The sequence below is a fragment of the Macaca mulatta genome, chromosome 7, assembly GCF_049350105.2.
Source record: "Macaca mulatta isolate MMU2019108-1 chromosome 7, T2T-MMU8v2.0, whole genome shotgun sequence".
Taxonomy (NCBI): domain Eukaryota; kingdom Metazoa; phylum Chordata; class Mammalia; order Primates; family Cercopithecidae; genus Macaca; species Macaca mulatta.
In genome coordinates this window covers 4,711,651-4,736,862 of record NC_133412.1, presented here as the reverse complement: position 1 = coordinate 4,736,862, position 25,212 = coordinate 4,711,651, and the positions used below count along the sequence as shown (strand labels likewise).

The 25,212-nt window shown below is 58.0% G+C and overlaps 1 protein-coding gene and 14 non-coding genes across 15 annotated transcripts; all 15 read left to right on the top strand.

Moving 5' to 3' along the window:
* The first annotated feature begins 1,103 nt into the window (after positions 1 to 1,103).
* On the top strand, positions 1,104 to 24,586 carry LOC144329815 (uncharacterized). Its single transcript, XM_077938952.1, has 23 exons — positions 1,104 to 1,230; positions 1,622 to 1,667; positions 3,007 to 3,137; positions 3,495 to 3,539; positions 4,108 to 4,238; positions 4,623 to 4,666; positions 6,068 to 6,138; positions 6,519 to 6,567; positions 7,935 to 8,055; positions 8,436 to 8,480; positions 9,746 to 9,877; positions 10,252 to 10,351; positions 10,909 to 10,953; positions 12,260 to 12,389; positions 12,778 to 12,823; positions 14,140 to 14,270; positions 14,650 to 14,694; positions 18,961 to 19,081; positions 19,448 to 19,492; positions 22,687 to 22,819; positions 22,943 to 23,160; positions 23,895 to 24,026; positions 24,406 to 24,586. The coding sequence occupies exons 9-12, from the start codon at positions 7,935 to 7,937 to the stop codon at positions 10,284 to 10,286; spliced, it is 333 nt and encodes a 110-aa protein (XP_077795078.1). The 5' UTR covers positions 1,104 to 1,230; positions 1,622 to 1,667; positions 3,007 to 3,137; positions 3,495 to 3,539; positions 4,108 to 4,238; positions 4,623 to 4,666; positions 6,068 to 6,138; positions 6,519 to 6,567; the 3' UTR covers positions 10,287 to 10,351; positions 10,909 to 10,953; positions 12,260 to 12,389; positions 12,778 to 12,823; positions 14,140 to 14,270; positions 14,650 to 14,694; positions 18,961 to 19,081; positions 19,448 to 19,492; positions 22,687 to 22,819; positions 22,943 to 23,160; positions 23,895 to 24,026; positions 24,406 to 24,586.
* LOC114679896 (small nucleolar RNA SNORD115) lies at positions 1,287 to 1,368 on the top strand. The gene has a single exon (XR_003731988.2). It is a non-coding gene; the product is annotated as a small nucleolar RNA SNORD115 (small nucleolar RNA).
* LOC114679902 (small nucleolar RNA SNORD115) lies at positions 3,177 to 3,257 on the top strand. The gene has a single exon (XR_003731994.1). It is a non-coding gene; the product is annotated as a small nucleolar RNA SNORD115 (small nucleolar RNA).
* Positions 4,295 to 4,376, top strand: LOC114679845 (small nucleolar RNA SNORD115). Its single transcript, XR_003731937.1, has one exon. It is a non-coding gene; the product is annotated as a small nucleolar RNA SNORD115 (small nucleolar RNA).
* On the top strand, positions 6,195 to 6,276 carry LOC114679839 (small nucleolar RNA SNORD115). The gene has a single exon (XR_003731931.1). It is a non-coding gene; the product is annotated as a small nucleolar RNA SNORD115 (small nucleolar RNA).
* Positions 8,112 to 8,193, top strand: LOC114679889 (small nucleolar RNA SNORD115). The gene has a single exon (XR_003731981.1). It is a non-coding gene; the product is annotated as a small nucleolar RNA SNORD115 (small nucleolar RNA).
* On the top strand, positions 9,933 to 10,013 carry LOC114679871 (small nucleolar RNA SNORD115). Its single transcript, XR_003731963.1, has one exon. It is a non-coding gene; the product is annotated as a small nucleolar RNA SNORD115 (small nucleolar RNA).
* LOC114679836 (small nucleolar RNA SNORD115) lies at positions 10,580 to 10,661 on the top strand. Its single transcript, XR_003731928.1, has one exon. It is a non-coding gene; the product is annotated as a small nucleolar RNA SNORD115 (small nucleolar RNA).
* On the top strand, positions 12,447 to 12,528 carry LOC114679903 (small nucleolar RNA SNORD115). The gene has a single exon (XR_003731995.1). It is a non-coding gene; the product is annotated as a small nucleolar RNA SNORD115 (small nucleolar RNA).
* Positions 14,326 to 14,407, top strand: LOC114679852 (small nucleolar RNA SNORD115). The gene has a single exon (XR_003731944.1). It is a non-coding gene; the product is annotated as a small nucleolar RNA SNORD115 (small nucleolar RNA).
* LOC114679865 (small nucleolar RNA SNORD115) lies at positions 16,230 to 16,311 on the top strand. The gene has a single exon (XR_003731957.2). It is a non-coding gene; the product is annotated as a small nucleolar RNA SNORD115 (small nucleolar RNA).
* LOC114679835 (small nucleolar RNA SNORD115) lies at positions 19,137 to 19,218 on the top strand. Its single transcript, XR_003731927.1, has one exon. It is a non-coding gene; the product is annotated as a small nucleolar RNA SNORD115 (small nucleolar RNA).
* Positions 21,016 to 21,097, top strand: LOC114679901 (small nucleolar RNA SNORD115). Its single transcript, XR_003731993.1, has one exon. It is a non-coding gene; the product is annotated as a small nucleolar RNA SNORD115 (small nucleolar RNA).
* LOC114679895 (small nucleolar RNA SNORD115) lies at positions 22,877 to 22,958 on the top strand. Its single transcript, XR_003731987.1, has one exon. It is a non-coding gene; the product is annotated as a small nucleolar RNA SNORD115 (small nucleolar RNA).
* LOC114679844 (small nucleolar RNA SNORD115) lies at positions 24,082 to 24,163 on the top strand. Its single transcript, XR_003731936.2, has one exon. It is a non-coding gene; the product is annotated as a small nucleolar RNA SNORD115 (small nucleolar RNA).
* Positions 24,587 to 25,212: the final 626 nt, after the last annotated feature.

The following is a 25,212-nucleotide window of genomic DNA, read 5'->3' as shown; positions in this document are numbered from 1 at the left end:
AGGCAGGAAAGGGTCCCCTTATTCCCATGTGGGGCAGTTTCCAGCTGAGACTTGGTATGCAGGTCTGGCCTGAAGGACAGCCCAGGCTACATGACGGGTGTCACAGGTGCTCTGGGTGCCCCAGGGGTCACACGAGAGCTCTCTTTTCCTGGAGAGGTGTTCGAATGGGCCCGTGGGTTCAGGCCACAGAGATTCAAGGATTGCATCCCAACCATGGCCCTAACTGAGACGGACTGTTGAGTAATGGGCCATCTCAGTGGCGCCTCTTTGAGCCTGGTGGGGGGGCCGCGCTGTTTCCCTGGGTTTGGGTCAAGGCTGAGCTCTGGCCAGCACCTGGTGATGCTGCAGGCCGGCCCAGGTTCTTCTGGGCTTTGGTCCATTTGGCAGCCCGGTCCTGCTAGAGATCACCCCTTGCCGGTTGGTGAGGGGCTGGAAGAGTGGATCCTGAGGTCGGAAGAGCCACTGTCGATGGTCCTGTCCTGGGAATATGCCACCCAGGCCTCTTCTGAGCCATGGGGTCACCTCCAGGGTGGTGGGGTCTTGGGGCTAAGGAAAGAGAGGACACTATGTAGCCCATGGTTGCCCAAGGGTGGTCTGACTCTGTGTTTAGGACATTTGCAGGACATGGATGGGGACCCGCCAGAGAAAGCATGTGGCTCTGGGACTCCAGGCTTTGATTTCGGGTGTGGCTTGCAAATAGCACCTAGGCAGGTGCCCACCACACCCTGGGGCAGGCTATGCATCTTCCATGTCCACAGTGGCATATAGCTTCTGGGCCACTCTCCTTGGCTGGCCATGAGCTGGCTGGTTCCCTGTGCCCTGTGTTCCCGGAGTGGCTCTGGAATTGTGTGGGGCAGACAGCTTGGGCAGTGGAGATGCTATCAAGGCCATCAGTAGGGTGCAGTCTGGGCATCTTGCCTGAGCCCAGACCTACCTACCCTGTTTTCTCAGGGTTTGGTGATGGGGAGGGCCAAGGGCTCCCCATGTCCATGATAGGTCAGTGTTTCTCATGGACCCCATCACATGCGTATACCTTACCCCTTCCCCACATGGAAGGATGAGGCCTTGTTGGGACACATGTCCTCTTCCTGTCCCCCCAAATGGTGAGCCTGGAGGAAGACTTGCATTGGGCCCAATGGACCCAGGCCAGTGGCCATCAGCCAGGTGCCCACCCTGGTGTGCTGAAGTTTGGGACCTACCTGTCGTCCTGGTTTCCTACACTGTGCTGTGGTAAGCACATCTGGGTCCCGCTGGATGCATGCATGGGGAGGGGGGTGCCCTGGTTTGGGTCGATGATGAGAACCTTTTATTATCCTGAAGAGAGGTTATGACTTAAAATTCATGCTCAATAGGATTACGCTGAGGCTCACCCTAGGTGAGAATTTGGAAGAGGATGCTGGGATCCCGAAGTCCCCGGTAGGGGGCTTTATTTATTAGTTTTGAGCTAGAGCCCTGGGGGCCCTGAAGGGCATCTGGGGGGCCCAACCCTGTCTCTGCACTCCTTCGTGAGGCAGCCCAGGCTCCCTGTGCGGGCTTGCTGTTGGTGGTCCAGTTCCCTGGTGGGGGGGGGGGCACGTGGAAGCTCCTCCTTGAGCCCCACTTCTCCACTTGTGTCTTTCAGTGAGGTCTTCAACCCAGGCAGGGCACCCTGGCATTTACTGGCATAGGTGAGTGGATCCTGCTGCCATCATGGGCCATGGGCCAGGCCACGTGGAGTCATTGAGGGTCAGCCTTTGGGACAGGGGGGTTTCCTCAGGGAGCGAACCTGAATCCCCACCCAGGAGGGATGGGTTGGTCCACCAGGAGGGTGGCTTCCTGGGAAATCGGACCCAAGGAGGATGCCTTCCCTGGAGCCCTGCAGGGATGACAGTGGTCCAGGCAGGACAGGGTTCCTTCAGTCTTACACATGGTAGCTCCCCCATGAGTCTAGGTGTTCGAGTCTGGCCTCAAGGACTGCCCAGGCCACCTGAGGGGCCAATAGGGGCTCTGGGACGCCATGGGGGTCACACAGGAGCTCTCCATTCATGGAGAAAGGTGGGCAATAGGGAGGGCCCATGGAGTTGAGCTGTAGAGATTTAAGGATTGTGCCCAATGCATGGCCATGAATGGGACAGACCCTGTTGAGTAATGAGCCATTCCATGGGCCTTGTTGAGCCTTGAAGGGGGTGGTACTGTTTCCCTAGGTTTGGGTCAAGACTGAGCTCTGGCCGGCGCCTGGTGGTGCTGAGGTCTGGCCATGGACTCGTCGGCTTTGGGCCAAGGGGTCAGCCTGCTCCCACTGGAAGTCCCCCTTCCCCGTGGCTGGAAGTCCCCCCTTCCCTGTGGCTGGAAGTCATCCCTTCCCAATGGTCAAGTGTCGGGAATGGTTGACTTGAGGTTGGAAGGCCTACTGTCAAGGGTCTTGTCCTTGGAATATGCGGCCCATGCTGCTTCTGAGTCATGGGGTCACCTCCAGGGTAGCGGATGTTGGGCCCAAGGACAGGAAAAGATGCTGTGTGTCCCCTGATTAGCTGATTGTAGCCCTGCTCTGTGTTCAGGAGGTGTGTGGGGCATGGATGCGGACCCATCAGAGAAAACATGTGGCCCTGGGACCCCAGGTTGCTATTTCCAGTATGTGCTGGGAAAGGGCATCTGGGTGGGTGCCCACCATGCACAGGGATAGGCTGTGTGACTGCAGGTCTGCAGTGGCATCTGACATCCAGGCCAGCCTCCTTGGTTTGCCGTGAACTGGTTGGTGGCCCTGGCCTGTGCCTAGTAGTCCTGGCGTGACCCTCGGGTTGTGTGGGTGAGCCAGTAGGGTCCCAGTGACCCGCCTGCCCTGTCCTTCCAGGGTTCTGTGGCTAAGAGCACTGGGTGCCCTCTGTCCGTGATGGGCCAGTGTTCCACATGCATCCCATCACATGGGTCCATGGAGGGCGAGTATGCTTGAACTGCCACACCCCACTTTCTGCTCACATGGAGGAATGAGGTTGTGTTTGGACAACTGTCTTACTCTTGTTCTCCCAGATCGTGACCCCAGAGGAAGAATTGTTTTGGGCCCAATGGCCCTGAGCCAGTGTCCATCAGCCTGGTGTCCAGCCCCTGGTGTACTGAAGCTCAGGCCCTTCCTGGTGCCCTAGTCTCCTGCACTGAGCTTGGTGAGCCCATTCGGGTACTGCTGGATGCAGCGGTGAGGAGGGAGATGATGAGAACCTTATATTGTCCTGAAGAGAGGTAATGACTTAAAAATCATGCTCAAAAGGATTATGCTGAGGCCCAGCCTAGGTTAGAATTTTGGAAGAGGATGCTGGGCTCCCGAGGTCCCCAGGAGGGCCCCTGTGTTTTTGGCTGGAGACCTGGAGGCTATCTGGAGGGTGCCCAACCCTGTCCCTATACTCTTCTGTGAGGCAGCCCAGGATCTCTGTGCAGGCTAGGTGTTGGCACTCTGGTCTTCTGGGGGCAGGTGAGGTTGGTGGCTCCTTCGTGAACCCTTATTCTCCGCTTGATTCTTTCAGTGAGCTCTTCTGCTCAGATGGGTCCCCTGGCATTGACCAGCATAGGTGAGTGGATCCTGCTGGGTTCATGGGCCATGAGGCAGACACATGGGTTCACTGAGGGTCAGCCTTCAGGACAGGAGGGTTTCCTCAGGGAGCCGACCTGAATCCCCACCATGGAGGGATGGGTTGGTCCTCTAGAACAGTGGCTTCCTGGGGAATCTGACACCAAGAGGACACCTTCACTGAAGCCCTGCAGGGGTGATGGTGGTCCAGGCTGGAAAGGGTTCTTTCAATCTCATTCGGGGCAGCTCCCTGCTGACATGAGGTCTGACATTGAGGACTGCCCAGGCCCCATAAGCAGGACAACAGGGGCTCCAGGGTGCCATGGGGATTGTGCGGGGGGCTCTCCATCCCCGGAGAGAGGTGGGCAATCGGGCCTATAGGGTCAGGCTTCTAGGGTTCAGTGGCGGGGAGAGCCAAGGGTTCCCTGGGTCCATTACTGTCAGTGTTTCACATGGATCCCATCACATGGGTCCATGGAGAGACAGCATGTGTGAGCAGGCACCCCTTGCTCCCTTTCCCACATGGAGATGTAAGGCCCTGTTTGGACACCTGACACCCATCCCTGCAGATAGTGAACCTGGAGGAAGACTCTTCCTGGGTCCCCTGGCCCCAAGCCAGTGTCCATCAGTCAGATGCCAGACCCCAGTGTGCTGAAACTCATGCCCTTCCTGGTGCCCTGGTCTCCTACACTGAGCTATGGTGAGAACATCCGGGTCCCACTGGATGCATGCGTGGGGAGGAATGTGCCCTGGGTTGGGTCAATGATGAGAACCTTATATTGTCCTGAAGAAAGGTGATGACTTAAAAATCATGCTCAATAGGATTACGCTGAGGCCCACCCTAGGTGACAATTTTGGAAGAGGACACTGGGAATCAATGAGGTCCTTGGCAGGGCCACTGTATTTTGGACTGGAGACCTGGAAGCCCTGAAAGGCACCTCATTGGGGGCCCAACTCTGTCTTCTCTCCCCCATGAGGCAGCCCAAGCTCCCTGTGTGGGCTTGGTGTCAGCGCTCTGCTTTCCTGGAGGCGGGGCATTTTGGCTGCTCCTTCCTGAGCCCCTGTTCTCCCCTGTGTCTTTCAGTGAACTCTTTCACTCAGCAGACTCCCTGGCATCGACCAGCATAGGTGAGTGGCTCCTGCTTGGGTCATGGGCCATGAGCCAGGCCATAGGATTGCCGAGGGTCAGCATTTGAGCCATGAGGGTTTCCTCAGGAGCTGACCTGAATCCCCACCTGGGATGGGTTCTCCCAGAGGGCAGCTTCCTTGTGAGTCTGACCCAAGTAGGATGCCTTCTCTGAAGCCCTGCAGGGGTGACAGTTGTCCAGGCAAGAAAGGGTTCCCTCAGCCCCACGCGGGGCAGCACCCAGCCGAGACTCAGTGCTTGGGTTAGGCCCCTAGGATGGCCAGGCCCTTTGAGGGGGGTCACAAGGGCTCCAGGGCACCACAGGGGCCTCGCAGGGTCTCTCGGAACCCGGAGAGTGGTATGCGATTCGGCCCATAGGATCGGGCCCCAGATTCAAGGATCACACCACATCCATGGCCCTGAAGGGAACCAACCCTGTTAAGCAATGGGGCATCCCAGGGGTGCCTCTTTGAACCAAGTATGAAGTAGCGCTGTTTTCCTGAGGTTGAGTCAATACTAGCTCTGTCCAGTGCCTGTTGGTGGTGCAGTCCAGCCCTGAAATTCATGGGCACCGGGCCCAGGGTGCAGCCTGTGTCCCACTGGGGATTCACCCCTTCCTTGTGGGCGAGTGGCGGGAAGGGTATCCTCCTGAGGTGGGAAGGCCAGCTGTGGAAGGAACTGTCCCGGAAATTTGCCATCCAGTCTGCTTCTGAGCCGTGGGGTCGCCTCCAGGGTTGGCAGGGTCTTGGGCCCAAGGAAAGGAGAGGACACCATGTTTCCCTCAACTGGCCGAGCGTGGCCCTGCTCTGCATGTGGGAGGTGTTGTATGGGGCATGGATAAAGACCCACCAGAGAAAACACGTGGCCCTCAGGCCCAAGGCTGCAATTTCTCAGTGCACGCTTGGAGACGGTCCTGGACCCCCTCCATTCCCAGGGGAAGGCTGTGCAACTGTCAGGTTGGCAGTGGCATGTGGCATCTGGGCCAGTGTATTTGGTTGGCCATGAGCTGTTGGTGGCCCTGGTCCTTTCCCAGGGTTTGGGTGCAGCCCTGGGGTCATGTGGGACAGCCAGTGTGGGCAGTGGAGGTGCTCTGGTGGCCTGCAGTAGGGTGCAGCCTGGGTGTCTTGCCTGAGCCCAGTGACCTGCCTGCCATGTCCTCACAGGGTTCCCTGGCAGGGAGGGCCAAGGGTCCTCTGTGTCTGTGACACATCAGTGTTTCCCATGGATCCCATCAAATGGGTCCATGGAGGGAGAGCATGCGTGAACTGGCATCCCTCCACCCTCTTCCCTGCATGGAGGCATGAGCCCCTGGTTGGACATATGTCCTCCTCCTGTCCCCCCAGATGGTGGCCCTGGAGGAGGACTTGTATTGGGACCACTGGCCCCACATCAGTGTCTTTCAGCCAGGTGTACAGCCCTTGGTGTGTTGAAGCTCAGGCCCTTCCTGGTGCTCCGGTCTCCTGCACTGAGCTTGGTGAGCCCATCCAGGTCCTGCTGGATGCATATGCGGGAAGGGGGGTGCCCTGGGTTGGGTCGATGATGAGAACCTTATATTGTCCTGAAGAGAGGTGATGACTTAAAAATCATGCTCAATAGGATTACGCTGAGGCCCAACCTAGGTGAGAATTTTGGAAGAGTATGGTGGGATCCTGAGATCCCCAGCCAGGCCACTGTATTTTGGGCTGGAGTCACTGAGGCCCTGGGCATCTCAGGGGTGCCCAAATCTGTCTCTGCGCCTGTCCATGAGGCAACCCACTTTCCCTGTGTAGGCTTGGTGTTGGCCCTCCCGCTCCCCGTGAATGGGGCATATTGGCGGCTTCTCCCTGAGTACCTGTTCTCCCCTGTGTCTTTCAGTGAGCTCTTCTGCCCAGGTGGTCGGTCCCCCTGGCCTTGAGGGGCATAGGTGAGTATGTCCTGCTGGCATCATGGTCCATGAGCCAAGGTGCGTGGGGTTGCCAAAGGTCACCCTTTAGACTGTAGGTTTCCTTAGGAGCTGACCTGAATTCCCACTGGGGAGGGCTGGTTTCTCCAGGAGGGCATCTTCCATAGAAACTGGTCCCAAGAAGGACTCCTTCCCTGAAGCCGTGCAGGGGTGACAGTGGTCCAGGCAGGAAAGGGTTCCTTCAAACCAACGCAGTGCAGCTCCTAGCTGAGACTCAGTGCACGGGTCAGGGCTTGAGGACTCCCAGGCAACATGAGGGGATCCATAGGATCTCCGGAGGCCACGGGTGTTAAGCAGGAACTCTCTATCCTTGAGGCTTGCTGGGGGCGGTGGGACGGTGGCAGGGTGTGGGTGATCGAGTTTATGGAGTCAGGCTGTGAAGATTCAAGTGTCAGGCCCCACCCATGGCCCTGATGGGACCAACCCTGTTGAGCAATGGGTTATCCCAGTGGTGCTTCCTTAAGCCTGGTGTGGGCAGCGTGGCTTCAATGGGGTTGGGTCAAGGCTGAGCTCTGGCCTGCACCTGGTGGTTGGCCCTGGGAATTGTGGGCTTTGGGCCAAGGGTGCAGCCTGCCTGCTGCTGGAGGCCATCCTACCCAGAGGTGGAGTGGCCGGAAGAGTGGCAGGCATCCTGTGGTGGAAGGCCCACTGTTGAGGGTCCTGACCCAGCAAATTGCTGTCCAGGTTGCTTCTGAGCCATGGGTTTACCTCCAGGGAGGTGGGATCTTGAGCCCAAGGAAAGGAGAGGACATCATGTGTCCCCTGAATGGCCGAGAGTGGGGAGAATGTTTGGGGGGTATGTGGTGCATGCATGGAGACCCACCAGAGAAGGCACATGGCCCTGAGGCCCCAGGACGCAATTTCTAGCACGCTTATAGAGGGTGTCTGAGGGGGCACTCTCCATGCCCCGGTGCAGGCTATGTGACTGCCAGGTCTGCAGCAGTTCGTGGCATCCGGGCTAGCCTTCTTGATTGCTTATGAGCTGGTTGATAGCCCTGGCCTGTGCCGAGGGGTCCTGGTGCGGCCCTGGGGTTGTTCGGGGAGCCGGCGTGGGCAGTGGAGGTGCTCTTAGGGCCTGCAGTAGGGCACAGCCCAGGTGTTCTTGCTTGAGTTCAGTGAACCTCCTGCCCTGTCCTTCCAGGGTTCAGTAGCAGGGAGGGCCCCATGTCCTCCCTGCTACTGGTCAGTGGAGGTGGGTCAGTGTTCCGCATGGATTCCATCACATGGGTACGTGGAAGGAGAGCATGTGTGAGCCAGCACTGCCTGCTCTCTTCCCCGCGTGGCAGGGTGAGGCCCTGTTTGGACCCACCCTCCACTTATCTCACCAGATGGTGAGCCCAGAGGAAGACCCCCTGGCTGTGGGCCAGCCTCTGTCAGCCAGATCCCCAGCCCCTAGTGTGCTGAAGCTCAGGACCTTCCTGGTGCCCTGGTCTCCTGCACTGAGCTGTGGTGAGCCCATCCGGGTCCTGCTGGATGCACGAGTGGGGAGGGGGGTGCCCGGGGTTGGGTCAATAATGAGAACCTTATATTATCCTGAAGAGAAGTGATGACTTAAAAATCATGCTCAATAGGATTACGCTGAGGCCCAGCCTAGGTGAGAATTTTGGAAGAGGATGCTGGGATCCCAGGGTCACAGGCAGGGCTACCGTATTTTGGACTAGAGACCTCAAGGCCCTGAAGGGCATCTTGAGGGGATCCAACCCTGTCTCTGTGCTCCTCCGTGAGGCAGCCCTGGCTCCCTGTGTGGGCTTGGTGTTGGTGCTCTGGTTCCTGGACAGGGCATGTGGGCGGCTCCTTCCTGAGCCCCCGTTCTCCCCTGTGTCTTTCAGTGAGCTCTTCTGCCCAGGTGGGCCCCCTGGCATTGACTGGCATAGGTGAGTGGATCCTGCTTGGGTCATGGGTCATGAGCGAGGCAGAGTGGGGTCACCATGTGTCTGCCTTCGGGTCACAAGAATTTCCTAAAAGTGTGGACCTGAATTCCCACTGGGGATGAGTTCTCCAGAAGGGCCACTTCCTTGGGAATCATACCCAAGATGGATGCCTATCCTGAAGCCCAGCAGGGGTGATGGTGGTCCAGGCAGGAAAGAGTTCATTCAACCCCATGCAGGGCAGCTCCTATCTGAGACTCGGTGCGTCAGTCAGGCCTCAAGGACTGCCCAGGACACATGAAGTGGCTACAGAGGGTCTGGGGCACTACGGGGATTCTGGGGAGAGGGGTAGGCAATCAGGTCCATGGGGATCATGCCATGCAGTTTCAAGGACACCCATGACCCTGAATGAGACTGACCCTGTTGAGCAATGGGCCATCCCAATGGCGCCTTCTTGAGTCTGGTGGTGGGTGGTGCTGTTTCCCTGGGGCTAGGTCAAGGCTGAGCTCTGGCCAGTACCTGTGGTGCTGCAGGCTGGCCCTGGAACTCACGGGCTTTGGACCATGGGGACAGCTTGGGTCATGCTTGGGGTCACCCCTTCCCGGAGGTTGAATGGTGGGAGTGGTAGCTTCCTAAGGTGGGAAGTCCCGCTGTTGAGCAACCTGCCCTGGGAATTTGCCACCCAGGCTGCTTCAGAGCCATGGGGTCACCTCCAGGGTGGCAGCCTCTTGGGCCCAAGGAAAGGGGAGCACACCATGTGTCCCTGGATTGGTTGAGTGTGGCCTGACTCTGTGTTTGGGAGGTGTGCAGGGCATGGATGGGGACCCATCAGAGAAAGTACATAGCCCTGGAGCCCCAGGCTGTGATTTCCAGTGTGTGCTTGGAGAGGGGCAGGGGCAGGCTCTCGACTGCCAAGTCTGCAGCAGTGTGCGGCATCCAGGCCAGCCTCCTGGTTGGCCATGTGCTGGTTGGTGGCCCTGGCCTGTGCCCAGTGGTCTCAGGGTGGACCTGGCATTGTGCAGGGCAGCCAGCAGGTCAGTGGAGGTGCTCTCAGGACCTGCAGTAGGGTGCAGCCTGGACTTTTTGCATGAGACCAGTGACCTGCCTACCTTGTCCTTCCGGGGTTGGGTGGCTGGGAGGGCCAAAGGTGGTCTGTGTCCGTCTTTGTGATGCATCAGTGCACGGATCCTATCACATGGATATCCCCTACCCACCTTCCCCACATAAAGGCATGAGGCCCTATTTGGACACGTGTCCTCCTCCTGTCCTAGATGGTGAGCTCAGAGGAAGACTTGCATTGGGCCCAATGGACCCAGGCCAGTGTCTGTCAGCCAGGTGCCCAGCTCCTGATGTGCTGAAGCTCAGGCCCTTCCTGGAGCCCTGGTCTCATGCCCTGAGCTGTGGTGAGCCCGTCTGGGTCCCACTGGATGCATGCATGGGAGGGGGGTGCCCTCGGTTGGGTCGATGATGAGAACCTTATATTGTCTGAAGAGAGGTGATGACTTAAAAATCATGCTCAATAGGATTACGCTGAGGCCCAACCTAGGGGAGAATTTTGGAAGAGGATGCTGGGATCCTGAGGTCCCTGGCAGGGCCACTGTATTTTGGGTTGGAGACCTCAAGGTCCTGAAGGGCATCTTGGCGGCCCCCAGCCCTGTCTGCACTCCTCTGTGAGGCAGCCCAGGCTTACGGAGTTTGGTGTCAGAGTCCCATTCCCCAGGGGCGGGGCAGGTTGGCGGCTCCTCCCTGAGTCCCCCTTCTCCCTTGTGTCTTTCAGTGACATCTTCTGCCCAGGTGGCCCCCTGGCAGTGACCAGCATAGGCGAGTGGAACCTGCTGGTGTCATGGGCCATGAGCCAGGCTGCGTGGGGACGCCAGGTCAGCCTTAGGGACAGGAGGGTTTCCTCAGTGAGTGGGGGAATCCCCACTGGGGAGGGATGGGTTCTCCCAGAGGGCCACTTTCTTTCTAATCAGACCCATGGAGGACATTTTCTCTGAAGACCTGCAGAAGTGATGATGTTTCAAGCAGCAAAGGGTTTTTACAGCTCCTGCAGGGCAGACAGCTGTAAAACAGATGTATGCATGGGGAGCGGGGTGCACTGGGTTGGGTCAATGATGAGAACCTTATATTGTCCTGAAGAGAGGTGATGACTTAAAAATCATGCTCAATAGGATTACGCTGAGGCCCAGCCTAGGTGACAATTTTGGAAGTGGACACTGGGAATCACGAGGTCCCTGACAGGGTCACTGTATTTTGGGCTGGAGACCTGGAGGCCCTCAAGGGCCTCTCATGGGGACCCAGCCCTGTCTCTGTGCTCCTCCATGAAGCACAGCAGGCTCCCGGTGTGGACTTGGTGTCAGCGCACTGATTTCCTGAGGGCAGGACACATTGGTGGCTGTTTCCTGAGTCCTCATTCTCACCTTGTGTCTTTCAGTGAACTCTTCAGCTCAGAAGGGGCCCTTGGCCTTGACTAGCATAGGTGAGTGCATCCTGCTGCCGTCATGGGCCATGAGTCAGGCCGCATGGGGTCACCGAGGGTCAGTCTTTAGGACAGGAGGGTTTCCTCAGGGAGCCAACCTGTATTTCCACTGGGGAGGGACAGTTTCTCCAGGAGGGCAGCTTCCTTGGGAATTGTACCCAAGACGTGGCTTTCCTGAAGCCCTGCAGGGATGGCAGTGGTCCAGGCAGGTCCTTCATCCCCATGCAGAGGAGCTCCTAGCTAAGACTCGGTGCGTGTGTTGGCCTCGAGGACTGCCCAGGCCGCATGATGGGGGCCACAGGGCCTCCGGGGCACCACGGGGGCCATGCAAGAGCTCTCTTTCCCCGGACAGGGGTGCTTGAATGAGCCCATGGGGTTGGGCCATGGAAATTCAAGGATTGCACTACAACCATGGCTCAAAATGGGACTGTTGAGCTATGGACCATCCCATGGCACCTCTTTGAGCTTGGTTGGGGGCAGTGCTATTTCCCTGGGTTTGGGTCAAGGCTGAGCTCTGGCCAGCGCCTGGTGGGGCTGTGGGTCAGACCTGGGACTCATGGGCGTTAGGCCAAGTCGACAGCCTGTGTCCTGCTGGAGGTCACCCCTTCCCCATGAGTGAGTGGCTGGAAGAGTGGAATGTGTGGTGGGAAGGCCTGCTGTTGATGGTCCTGTCCCAGGAATTTGCTGCCCAGGCTTTTTCTGTGCCATGGGGTCATGTCCAGAGAGGCAGGGTCTTGGGCCTAAGGAAAGGAAAGTATACCATGTGGCCCAGGATTGGCCAAGGGTGGCCTGGCTCTGTGTTTGGGACATGTGTGGGGCATTGATGGGGACCCACCAGAGAAAGCACATGGCCCTGGGACTCCAGGCTGCGATTTCAGGTGTGACTTGGAGAGAGCACGTGGGCAGGTGCCCACCACGCCCAGGAGCAGGCTATGCAACTTCCATGTCCACAGCAGCAGATGGCTTCTGGGCCAGCCTCCTCAGTTGGCTATGAGCATATCAGTGACCCTGTCCCATGTTCAGTGGTCCTGGGGTAGACCTGGCTGGTGCAAAGGAGAAGCCAGAGGGCGCACTGGAGGTGCCCTCAAGGTCTGCAGTAGCATGAAGACCAGGGATCTTGCCCAAGCCCAGTGATCCACCTGCCCTGTTTTTTCAGGGTTTGATGATGGGAAGGGCCGGGGGTGCCCTGTATCCGTGACAGGTCAGTGTTCCACATGGATCCCATCACATGGGTATCCCTTACCCCATTCCCCACCTGGAGGTGTGAGGCCCTGTTCAGACACATGTCCTCCTCCTGTCCATCCAGATGGTGAGCCTGAAGGAAGACATGTCAGGACCAATGGACCCTGGCAAGCGTCCATCAGCCAGGTGCTCAGCCCCTGGTTCGCTGAAGCTCAGGCCCTTCCTGGTGCCCTGGTCTCCTGCACTGACCTGTGGTGAGCACATCTGGGTCCTGCTGGATGCATGTGTGAGGAAGGGGGGTGCCCTGGGTTGGGTCAATGATGAGAACCCTATATCGTGTTGAAGAGAGGTGATGACTTAAAATTACCATGCTCAATGATTACGCTGAGGCCCAACCTAGGTGAGAAATTTGGAAGAGGTTGCTGGGATCCCAAGATTTCCGGCAGGGCCACTGTATTTTGGGCTGGAGCCCTGGAGGCCCTGAAGGGTATCTGAAGGGGGTCCAACTCTGTCTCTGTTCTCCTCTGTGAGGCAGCCCAGGCTCCCTGTGCGGGCTTGGTGTTGGCCCTTCTGTTCCCCAGGGACATGGCACGTGGGTGGCTCCTCCCTGAGCCCTGGTTCTTCTCCCCTTGTGTCTTTCAGTGAATTCTTCTGCCAAGGGGTGGCCTCCTGGCATTGACCAACATAGGTGAGTGGGTCCTGCTGGTGTCATGGTCCATGAGCCAGGCTGCTTGGGGTTGCTGAGGGTCAGACTTTGGGCCATGAGGGTTTCCTCAGGGAGCCAACCCTAATTCCCACCAGCGAGGCATGGTTTCTCCAGGAGGGCAGCTTCCTTGGGAATCTTACCTGAGGAGGATGCCTTCCCTGAAGCCCTGAAAGGGTGATGATGGTCCAGATGGCAAAGGGTTCCTTCAGCCCCATGCAGGACATCGCCTATTTGAGACTTGGTGTGTGGGTCAGGTCTTGAGGACTGCCCAGGTCACATGAGGGGGGCCAGAAGGGCTCCGGGGTGCCACGGGTATCACATGGGAGCTCTTGGTTCCCGGGCATGTTCCTGGGGGGTGGTGACCGGGTTGGGCCACAGAGGTTCAAGGATGTCATCCCACCTGTGGCCCTGAATGGGGCCGATCCTGTTGAACAATGGGCCATCCCAGTGGCACATATTGAGCCTGGTCAGGGGTGGTGCAATTTCAATGGGGTTGGTCAAGGTTGAGATCTGGCTGGCTCCTGGTGGTGCTTCAGGCCAGTCCTGTGACCCATGGGCTTTGGGCTGAGGGGGGCAGCCTGTATCCCATGGGGGTCACCTGTTCTCCATGTTTGAGTGGCAGTAACAGTGGCATTCTGAGGTGGGAAAGTCCACTGTCTAGGGTATTGTACCGGGAATTTGCCACCCTGGCTTCTGAGCCATGGGGTCACCTCCAGGTTCGCAGGATCTTGGGCCCAAGGAAACGAGAAGATACCATGTGGCCCTTGATTGGCCGAGTGTGGCCTGGTTCTCTGTTTGGGACATGTGTGGGTTATGGATGGGGTCCCACCAGTGAAAGCACATGGCCCGGGTCCCCAGGCTGTGATTTTCAGTGCACACTTGGGGAGGGCTCCTCAGTGGATGCCCACCACACCCAGAGGCAGGCTTTGTGACTGCCAGGTTTGCAATGGTGCATAGCTTCCAGGCTACCCTCCTTGGTTGGCCAGGAGCGGGCTGGTGGCTGTGGTCCATGCCCAGTGGTCACAGGGCAACCCTGGGATCATGCAAGGAAGCTGGCGGGGCCAGTGGAGGTGTTCTCCCGACCAGAAGTAGGGTGCAGCCCAGGTGTCTGGCCTGAACCCAGTAACCAGCCTGCCCTGTTTTTTCAGGGTTTGGTGATGGGGAGGGCCAAGGGTGCCCTGCATCCATGACCAGTCAGTGTTCCACATGGAACCCATTACAGGGATATCCCTTACCCCCTTCTCCACATGGAGATGTGAGGCCCTATTTGGACACATGTCCTTCTCCTGTCCCCCCAGATGGTGAACCTGGAGGAAGACTTGCATTGGGCCCAATGGCCCTGGACCAGTGTCTGTCAACCAGTTCCCAGTCCCAGGTGCACTGAAGCTCAGGCCTCTCCTGGTGCCCTGGTCTCCTGCACTGAGCTGTGGTGAGCATATCCTGGTCCTGCTCGATGCAAGTGCGGGGAGGAGTTGTCCTAGGTTGGGTCAATGATGAGAACCTTATAATGTTCTGAAGAGAGGTGATGACTTAAAAATCATGCTCAATAGGATTACGCTGAGGCCCAGCCTAGGTGAGAATTTTGGAAGAGGACACTCGGATCCCAAAGTCCCCGGGAGGGCCCTTGTATTTTAGGCTGGAGACTTCAAGGCTCTGAAGGGCATCTGGAGGTGGCTCAACCTGTCTCTGCTCTCCTCTGTGAGGCAGCCCAGGCTCCCTGTGTGGGCTTGCTGTGGCACTCCGGTTCCCTGGGCCAGGGAACATTGGTGGCTCCTCCCTGAGTCCCTGTTCTCCCCTGTGTCTTTCAGTGAGCTCTTCTGCTCAGGCAGGCCACCTGGCATTGACCGGCATAGGTGAGTGGATCCTGCTGTGGTCATGGGTCATGAGCCAGACCACAGGAGTCCCCCAGGGTCAGTGTTATGGCCATAAGGGTTTTTTCTCAGGAAGCCAACCTGAATTCCCACCGGGGAGGCATAGGTTCTCCAGGAGGGTGGCGTTTTGGGGAATCAGACCCAAGGGGGACACCTTCCCTGAAGCCCTGCAGGGTTGATGGTGGTCCAGGCAGGAAAGGGTTTTTTTCAGCCCCACACAGGGCAGCTCCTAGCTGACACTCGGTGCTTGGGTCAGACCTCAAGGATTGCCCAGGCCACGTGAGGGGGACTGAGAGCCTCCAGGGTGCCACAGGGGTCACATGGGAGTTCTCGGTGCCTGGCATGTGGTGCACAAATGGGCCTCTTGGGTTTGGTCATGGACATTCAAGGATCTCACCCCACTATGGCCCTGAATGAGACGGTCCCTGTTGAGCAATGGGCCATCCCAGTGGGTCTCCTGGAGCCTGGTTGGGGGGTGGTGTTTTTTCCCCGGGGTTGGGTGAGAGCAGAGTTCTGACCGGCACCTGGTGGTGCTGCAGGTCAGCACTGGGACTCATGGGCGTTGGGCCAAGGGGGAGCCTGCATCCCACTGGGGAGTCACCTTTTTTCCGACGTCAAGTGTCTGGAAGTGTGGCCTCCTGAGGTGGAAAGGCCTGCTGTTGAGGGCCGTGTCCCGGGAATTGGTCGCTCAAGCTTCTTCTGAGCTTTGGGGTCACATCCGGGGTGGCGGGGTCTTGGGCCCAAGCAAAAGAGAGAGCACCATGTGTCTCCCAATTGACCAAGTGTGGCTGTCTGTGTGTGTGGGAGGTGTGTGGAGTATGGATGGGGACCCACCAGAGAAAGCACGTGGCACTGCAGCCCCAGGCTACGATTTCTGGTGCATGCTTGGAGAGGGTGCCTGGACAAGCATGCCGTGCCCAGCGGCAGGCTTTGCAACTGCCAGGTTTTCAGCAGGTTGTGACATCTGGGCCAGCCTCCTTGGTTGGCCGTGACCTGGCTGGTGGCCCAGGTCTGTGCCCAGTGGCCCCAGGGCAGCCCTGGGGTCATGCAGGGGAGCCATTTTGAACAGTGGAAGTGTTCTGGGGGCCTGTAGTATAGTGCAGCTTAGGTGTTTTGCTCAAGCCCAGTGACCCACCTGCCCTTTCCTTTTTGGGTTCGTGGAAGGGAGGACCACGTACTTCACAGTGCACCATGTACTTAACGAGTCAGTATTTCACATTGAACTCATCACATGTGTCCATGGAGGGCGAGAAAGGGTGAGCTGGCACCCCTGACCCCCTTCCCCACATGGAGGTCAGTTTGGACACAAGTCTTCCTCCTGTCTCCCCAGATGGTGACCTCAGAGGGAAACTTGTGTTGGGCCCGCTGTTCCTGGGCCAATGTCAGTCAGCCAGGTACCCAGCCCCCAGTGTGTTGAAGCTTGGGCCCTTCCTGGTACTCTTGGCTCCTGCACTGAGCTGTGGTCAGCCCATCTGGGTCCTGCTGGATGCATGCGCAAGGAGGGGGTACCCTGGGTTGGGTCAATGATGAGAACCTTAAATTGTCCTGAAGAGAGGTGATGACTTAAAAATCATGCTCAATAGGATTACACTGAGGCCCAGCCTAGGTGAGAATTTTGGCAGAGGGCACTGGGATTCTGAGGTCCCTGACAGAGCAAATATATTTTGGGCTGGAGACCTTGAGGCCCTGAATGGCTTCTGGTGGGCTCAACCCTGTCTCTGCGCTCCTCCGTGAGACAGCCCAGGCTCCCTGCACTGGCTTGGTATCTGGGCTTCAGGTTCCCGGGGGCAGGGCACATTGGAGGCTCCTTCCTGAGCCCCCACTCTCCCCTGTGTCTTTCAGTGAGCTCCTCTGTCCAAGTGGTCCCCCCAGCCTTGAGCAGCATAGGTGAGGACATCCTGTTTTGGTCATGGGCCATGAGTGATGCAGCATGGGGTCCACGACATTCAGCCTTCAGGCCACTAGGGTTTTCTCAGGCTGCCAACCTACTCCCCACCAGGAAGGGATGGTTTCTCCAGGAGGGTTGCTTCCTTTGGAATCTGACCCAAGGAGCATGCCTTTCCTGAAGCCCTGCAGGGGTGACAGTGGTCCAAGCAGGAAGGGGTTCCTTCAGCCCAAGGTAGGGCAGCTCCCAGCTGAAACTTGGTGGCCAGGTCAGGCCTGGAGTACTGCCCAGGGCACAAGGGGAGGTGGGGCACAGGGGATGCAGTGCACCCTGGAGGTCACACTGGAATTCTCTCTCCCTGGAGTGGGGTGAGTGACTGGGTCCACATTGTCAGGCTGTGGAGGTTCAAGGAATGCTCCACACCCATGGCCTTGAATGGGACCCAACCCTGTTGAGTAATGGGCCATCTTAGTGGCACCTCCTTGAGCCTGGTTGGGGACAGCCCTCTTTCAGTGCTTTTGGGTCAAGGCTGAACTCTGGCTGGCACCCGGTGGTGCTGCAGGCTGGCTCTGACACTTGGGGGCTTTGGGTCAAGGGGGCATGGGTCACCTCAGGATGGCAAGGTCTTGAGTCCAAGGAAAGGAGATGACACCATCTGGTTCCTGATTGCCTGAGTGTGACTGGGCTCTGTGTGGCGGAGTTGGGCAGGGCATGGATGGGTACCTACCAGAGAAAGCATGTGGTCCCTAGGCTCGGAGAGGGCACCAGGGCTCATGCCCACCACACTCAAGTGCTGGCTCTGGGACAGCCAGATCTGCAGTGGCTGTTGGCATCTTGGCCAACCACCTAGGTTGGTCAGGAGCTGGTTGATGGTCCTGTCCTGTGCCCTGTGTTCCCAGTATGGCCCTGGGGTCATGTGTGGGAGCTGGCCTGAGCAGTGGAGGTGCTCTTGGGGCCTGCAGTAGAGTGCAGCCCAGGCACCTTGCCCAAGCCAGGTGACGTGCTTGTCCTGTCTTTCCAGGGTTTCATGACAGGGAGGGCCAAGGGTACCCAGTATCCGTATTGGGTCAGTGTTCAGTATGGATCCCATCACATGAGTTTCCCTTAACCCCTTCCCTGCATTGATGTGTGAGGCCCTGGTTGGACACATGTCCTCCTCCTGTCTCTCCAGATGGTGAGCCTGGAGGAAGACTTGTGTTGGACACGCAGGCCGAGGGCCAGTGTCTGTCAGCCAGGTGCTCAGCCCCCAGTAGGCTGAAACTCTGACCATTCCTGGCACCCTGCTGTCCTGCACTGTGCTGTAGTGAGCACATCTGGGTTCCAGTGGTTGTTTGTGCAGGGAGGGGGCTCCCTAGGTTGGGTCAATGATGAGAACAGGGCCACATAAGGGGGACCAGAGGAGCTACGGGGTGCTATGTTGTAACAAGGGAGCTCTTGGTCCCTGGAGTATGGTGTGTGAATGGGCCCATGGGGTTGGGTAGCAGAGATTCAAGGATCCCACCCTACCCATGGCCCTGAATGTGACCATCCCTGTTGAGCAACGGGCCATCCCAGTGGGTCTCCTGGAGCCTGGTGGAGGGTGGGTTATTTCCCTGGGGTTGGGTCAAGGTTGGCTCTGGCTGGCACCTGGTGGTGCTGCAGGTCAGCCCTGGGACTCATGGGCTTTGGGCCAAGGGGCAGCCCACATCCCGCTGGGGGCCACCCAAGTGTGAAAGGTGGCCTCCTGAGTTGGGAAGGCCCACTACTGAGGCACCTGTACTGGGAATTTGTTGCTCATGCTGCATGGGAGTCATGGTATCACCTCCAGGGTGGCGGGGTCTTGGGACGAAGCAAAGGGGAGGGCACCATGAGTCTCTGGATTGGCTATGTGTGACTGGCTCTGCGTCTGGGAGGTATGTGGAGTATGGACGGGGACCCACCAGAGAAAACAAGTGGCCCTGAGGCCCCAGGCTCTCTTTTCTGGTGCCTGCATGGAGAGGGTGCCTGTACGCATGCCCCGCATGCCCAGGTGGCGCATGGCAGATGGGCCAGCCTCGTTGGTTGGCTGTGACCTGGCTGGTGGCCCGGACCTGTGCCCAGTGGTCCCAGGGCAGCCCTGGGGTCATGTGGAGGAGCTGTTTTGGCCAGCGGAAGTGCTCTCAGGTCCTGAAGTCCTGCATACCCTGGGCATTTTGCCTGAGCCCAGTGAGCTACCTGTCTCGTCCTTCACAGCTTCGGTGGCAGGGAGAGACACCTGTGAAGGTGATGAGTCAGTATTTTGCATGGATCTCGTCACATGTGTCCATGGAGGGGGAGCAAGCATGAGCTGGCACCCAACACTCCCTTCTCCACATGGAGGGAGTGTCCTCCACCTGTTTCCCCAGATGGTGAGGCTTCTGTTGGGCTCGCTTTTCCTGGGCCAGTGTCCATCAGCCAGGTGCTTAGCCCTCGGTGCACTGAAGCTCCAGCCCTTCCTGGTGCCCTGGTCTCCTGCAATGCGCTGTGGTGAGCACATCCGAGTTCCACTGGATGTTTGTGTGGGGAGGGGGTTCTCTGGGTTGGGTCAATGATGAGAACCTTATATTGTCCTGAAGAGAGGTGATGACTTAAAAATCATGCTCAATAGGATTACGCTGAGGCCCAGCCTAGGGGAGAATTTTGGAAAAGGGTGCTGGGATCCCAAGGTCCCCATCAGGGCCAGTGTATTTTGGACTGGAGACCTGGAGGCTCTGAAGGGCATCTGGAGGTGGTCCAACCTATCTCTGTGCTCTAGGTTCCCTGTGTGGGCTTGGTGTCGGTGCTCCAGTTCCCCAGGGGCAGGGAATGTTGGTGGCTCCTTCCTGAGTCCCTGTTCTCGCCTTTGTCTTTCAGTGAGCTCTTTCACCTAGGAGGACTGCTTGGCATTGACTGACATAGGTGAGTGGATCCTGCTGGTGTTATGGATCATGATCCAGACCATGTGGGGTCCCCGAGGATCAGCCTTTGGGCCACAAGGGTTTTCTCAGGGAGCAGACCTGAATTTCCACCTGAAACGGAAGGGTTCTCCTGGAAGGCAGCCTTTTTGGAATCAAACCCAAGGAGGACACCTTCTCTGAAGCCCTGAAGGGGTGATGGTGGTCCAGGCAGGAAAGGGTTCCTTCTCCCCAAAGCAGGACAGTGCCCAGTTGAGACTTGGTGCTGTGGTAGGGTCTTGAGGACTGCCCAGGCTACATGAGGGGGGCCAGAGGGGCTACGGAGTGCCACGGGGATAATGGGGAGCTCTCGGTCCCCAGAGTGTGGTGCGTGAATGGACCCATGGTGTTGGGTTGTATAGATTCAAGGATTGTGCCCCACTTATGGCCCTGAATGCGACTGTCCCTGTTTAGCAATGGGCCATCTCAGTGGGTCTCCTGGAGGCTGATGGGGGGCGGAGTTGTTTCCCTGTGAGTGGGTTAAGGTGGAGCTCTGGCCGGCATCTGGTAGTGCTGTAGATCAGCCCTGGGACTCGTGGGCTTTTGGCCAAGGGACAACCTGCATCCCCCGGGGGTCATCCTATCTCCGAGGTCAAGTGTCGTAAAGGGTGGCCTCCTGAAGTGGGAAAGCTTGCTGTCGAGGAACCTGTCCTAGGATTTTCTGCTCAGGCTGCTTCTAAGCCGTGGCGTCACCTCCAGGGTGATGGGGTCTTGGGAACAAGCAAAGGAGAGGGCACCATGTTGCTCCGGATTGGGCAAGTGTGGCCTAGCTCTGTGTGTGTGAGGTGGGCAGAGTATGGATGGTGACCCACCAGAGAAAGCATGTGACCCTGCAGCTCTAGGTTGTGGTTTCCACGCACACTTGGAGATGGCATCTTGATGCGTGCCCAACACGCCTAGGGGCAGACTATGCGATAGCCAGGTCTGCAGCGGTGTGTGGCATCTGGGCCAGCCACCTTGGTTGGCCATGAGCTGCCTCATGGCCCTGGCCCATGCCCACTTGTGCCAGGGAGGCCCTGGGGTCATGTGGGGAGCCATCTTTGGCAGTGGAGATGGATTCGGGACCTGCAGTATGGCACAACCCGTGCATTTTGCCTGAGCCCAGTGACTTGCCTGCCCTGTTCCTCCAGGGTTTGGTGGCAGGGAGGGCTAAGGGTGTCCTGCATTGGTGACGAGTCAGTACTTCACATGGATCTCATCGCATGTATCCATGGAGGGCGAGCAAATGTGAGCTCCCACCCCCTACTGCCTTCCCCACATGGAGGTCAGTTTGAACACATACCATCCTGCTGTCCCCCAGATGGTGAGACCGAAGAAAGACTTGCATTGGGCCCACTGTTCTTGGGCCAATGTCAGTCAGCCAGGTGCCCAGCTCCAAGTGCGCTGAAGCTTGGGCCTTTGCTGGCATGCTCAGCTCCTGCACTGAGCCAAGGTGAGCACATCGGGGTCCTGCTAGAAGCATGGGTGGGGAGGGGTGTGCCCTGGGTTAGGCTGATGATGAGAACCTTATATTGTTCTGAAGAAAGGTGATGAATTAAAAATCATGCTCAATAGGATTACACTGAAGCCCAGGATAGGTAAGAATTAGGGAAGACGATGCGGGGATCCAAAGATCTCTAGCAAGGCCACACTTATTTTGCACTGGAGAACTTGAGAACATGAAGGGCATCTTGTGGGGGCCCAGCGCTGTCTGTGTACTCCTTCGTGAGGCAGCCCAGGCTCCCCTTGAAGGCTTGGTGTCCGTGCTCCACTTCCCCGGGGACAGGGCAATTTGATGGCCCCTTCCTGAGCCCTCCTTCTTCCCTGTGTCTTTCAATGAGCTCTTCTGCCCAGGTGAGGCCCCTGGCTTTGAGCGGCATAGGTCAGTGCATCCTGTTGGGGTCATGGGCCATGAGTGAGGCAGCATGGAGTCATCGAGAGTCAGCCTTTGGGCCAACTAGGGTTTTCTTAGGGAGCCAACCAAATACCCACCGGGAGGGATGGTTCCTCCAGGAGGATCGCTTCCTTGGGAATTTGACCCTAGGAGCACGCATTTCCTGAAGCCCTGCAGGGTGACGGTCCAGACAGGAAAGGGTTCCTTCAGCCCAACAGAGCAGCTCCCAGCTGAAACTCGGTGGGCATGTCAGGCCTCGAGGACTGCCGAGGCCACATGATGGAGGCCACAGGGGCTCTGGGGTGCCCTGGGGGTCATGCTGGAGTTCTTCCCCGAAGAGGGGTGGGTGATAGGGCTCACCCAGTCAGGCTGCGGAGATTCGAAGAATGCGCCCCACCCACGGCCCTGAATGGAACCAGCCCTGTTGAGCAATGGGCCATTTTAGTGGCGCTTCCTTGAGCCTGTTGGGGGTGGCGCTGTTTCACTGCAGTTGGGTCAAGACTCAGCTGTTGCCTGGTGGTGCTGTGGGCTGGTCCTGGGGCTCATGGGCTTTAGGCCCAGGGGGCAGCTCCTGTCCCACTGGGGTAATCCCTTCCTTGAGGTCCAGTGGTGGGAAGAGTGGCCTCCTGAGGTGGGAAGACCTGCTGTCAATGGGACCTGTCCTGGGAATTTGCCACCTAGGCTGCTTCTGAGCCATGGAGTCACCTATAGGGTGGCAGGGTCTTGAGCCCACAGAAAGGAGAGGACCATGTGGTTCCTGATTGGCTGAGTGTGGCCCGGCTCTGTGTGTGGGAGGTGTGCAGGGCATGGATGGGGCTCATCAGAGAAAGCATGTGGCCCTGGAGGCCCCCGGACTTTGATTTCTGGTACATGCTTGGAGTGGGCACCAGGGTGGCCCTACCATGCCCAGGGCAGGCTCTGTGACTGCCAGGTCTGGAGTGGCTCTTGGCACCAGGACCAGCCTCCTTGACTCAACCAACCTTGAGCAGGTTGGTTGCCCTGGTCCCAGTGTGACCCTGGGGTTGCTCGGGGGATCCGGCCCGGGCAGTGGAAGTACTCTTGGGGCCTGCAGTAGGGCACAGCCCAGACCTCTCGCCCGAGCCCAGTAACCCGCTTGCCCTGTCTTTCCAGGGTTTGGTGGCAGGGAGGGCCAAGGGTGCTCACTCCACGTCCGTGTTGGGTCAGTGTTCTGTAAGGATCCCATCACAAGGGTATCCCCTAACCACCTTCCCTGCATTGATACATGAGGCCCTGGTTGGACACATGTCCTCCTCCTTTCCCTACAGATGGTGACCCTGGAGAAAGACTTGAGTTGGGCCCGAAGGCCCCGGGGCCAGTGTCCATCAGCCAGGTGCTCAGCTCCCAGTGCACCGAAACTCCGACCCTTCCTGGTTTCCTGGTCTCTTGCACTGGGCTGTGGTGAGCACAACCAGGTCCCGCTGGATGCATGTGTGGGGAGGGGGGGTGCCCTGAGTTGGGTTGGTGATGAGAACCTTATATTCTTCTGAAGAGAGGTGATAACTTAAAAATCATGCTCAACAGGATTATGCTGAGGCCCAGCCTAGGTGAGAATGTTGGAAGAGGGCGATAGGATTCTGAGGTCCTTGGCAGAGCCACACTCTATTTTGGGCTGGAGACCTGGAGTCCCTGAAAGGGCATCTGGTAGGAGCCCAACCCTGCCTCTGCAATCCTGCATGAAGGTCCCCAGGCTCTCTGTCCAGGCTTGGTGCTGGTGCTCTGGTACCCCAGAGACGGAACAGGTTGGTGACTCTTTCCCGAGTCCCCGTTCTCCCTTTGTGTCTTTCAGTGAGCTTTTCCACCCAGGTGGGTACCCTGGCATTGACTAGCCTCCTTGATTGGCTATGACCTGGCTGGTGGCCCGGGTCTGTGCCCAGTGGTCCCAGGGCAGCCCTGGCGTCATATGGGGGAGGTGTTTTGGGCAGTGGAGGTGCTCTCCAGGCCTGAAATACAGCACAATCTGGGCATTTTGCCTGAGCCCAGTGACCTGCCTGCCTTGTCCTTCCTGGGTTTGGTGGCATGGAGGGCCAAGGGTGCCCTGTGTCAGTGATGAGTCAGTATTTTGCATGGATCTCATCACGTGTCCATGGAGGGAAAGCAAGCATGAGCTGGTACCCAACACCCCCTTTTCCGTTTTTTTTTTTTTTTTTTGAGACGGAGTCTCGCTCTGTCGCCCAGGCTGGAGTGCAGTGGCGCGATCTCGGCTCACTGCAAGCTCCGCCTCCTGGGTTTACGCCATTCTCCTGCCTCAGCCTCCTGAGTAGCTGGGACTACAGGCGCCCGCCACCGCGCCCGGCTAAGTTTTTGTATTTTTAGTAGAGACGGGGTTTCACCGTGGTCTCGATCTCCTGACCTTGTGATCCGCCCGCCTCGGCCTCCCAAAGTGCTGGGATTACAGGCGTGAGCCACCGCGCCCGGCCCAACACCCCCTTTTCCACATGGAAGGTGGTCACATGTCCTCCACCTGTGCCCCCAGATGATGAGAATTGAGGAAGACTTCCATTGGGCCTGCTTTTCCTGAGCTAGTGTCCGTCACCCAGGTGCTCAACCCTTGGTGCACTGAAGCTCCAGCTCTTCCTGGCGCCCTGGTCTCCTGCACTGAGCTGTGGTGAGCACATCCGGGTTCCACTGGATGTTTGTGCAGGGAGGGGGTTCTCTGGGTTGGGTCAATGATGAGAACCTTATATTATCCTGAAGAAAGGTGATGACTTAAAAATCATGCTCAATAGGATTATGCTGAGGCCCAGCCTAGGGGAGAATTTTGGAAGAAGATGCTGGGATGCCGAGATTTCCAGCAGGGCCACTATATTTTGGTTTGGATGGAGGCCCTGAAGGGCATCTGGAGGTGGCCCAACTCTTTCTCTGTGCTCCTCCATGAGGCAGCCCAGGCTCCCTGTGCGGGCTTGGTGTTGGCCTTCCTGTTCCCCAGTGACGGAACACATCAGTATCTCCTCCCTGAGCCCCCGTTCTCCCCTTGTTTCTTTCAGTGAGCTCTTCTGCCAAGGGGGGGCCTCCTGGCATTGACCAACATAGGTGAGTGGATCCTGCTGGCGTCATGGGCCATGAGCCAGGCCTCATGGGTTCGCCAGGGGTCAGACTTCAGACCCTGAGGGTTTCCTCAGGGAACTGACCTGAATTCCCACCAGGGAGGGATGGTTTCTCCAGGAGGTCAGCTTATCCAAGGAATCTTTTTTTTTTTTTTTTTTTTTTGTTTTTGTTTTTTTTTTGAGGCGGAGTCTTGCTCTGTCGCCCAGGCTGGAGTGCAGTGGCCGGATCTCAGCTCACTGCAAGCTCCGCCTCCCGGGTTCCCGCCATTCTCCTGCCTCAGCCTCCCGTGTAGCTGGGACTACAGGCGCCGCCACCACGCCCGGCTAATTTTTTGTATTTTTAGTAGAGACGGGGTTTCACTGTGTTAGCCAGGATGGTCTCGATCTCCTGACCTCGTGATCCGCCCGTCTCGGCCTCCCAAAGTGCTGGGATTACAGGCTTGAGCCACCGCGCCCGGCCTATCCAAGGAATCTTACCCAAGGAGGATGCCTTCCCTGAAGCCCTGCAGGGGTGATGATGGTCCATATGGCAAAGGGTTCCTTCAGCCCCACACAGGACATCACCCAGTTGAGACTTGATGTGCGGGTCAGGCCTTGAGGACTGCCCAGGCCACATGATGGGGGCCACAAGGGCTCTGGGGTGCCATGGCTGTCATGCAGGAGCTCTCAGTCCCCAGACTTGTTTCGTGGGGGTGGTGATGGGATTGGGTTGTGGAGGTTCAAGGATCTCATCCTACCTGTGACCCT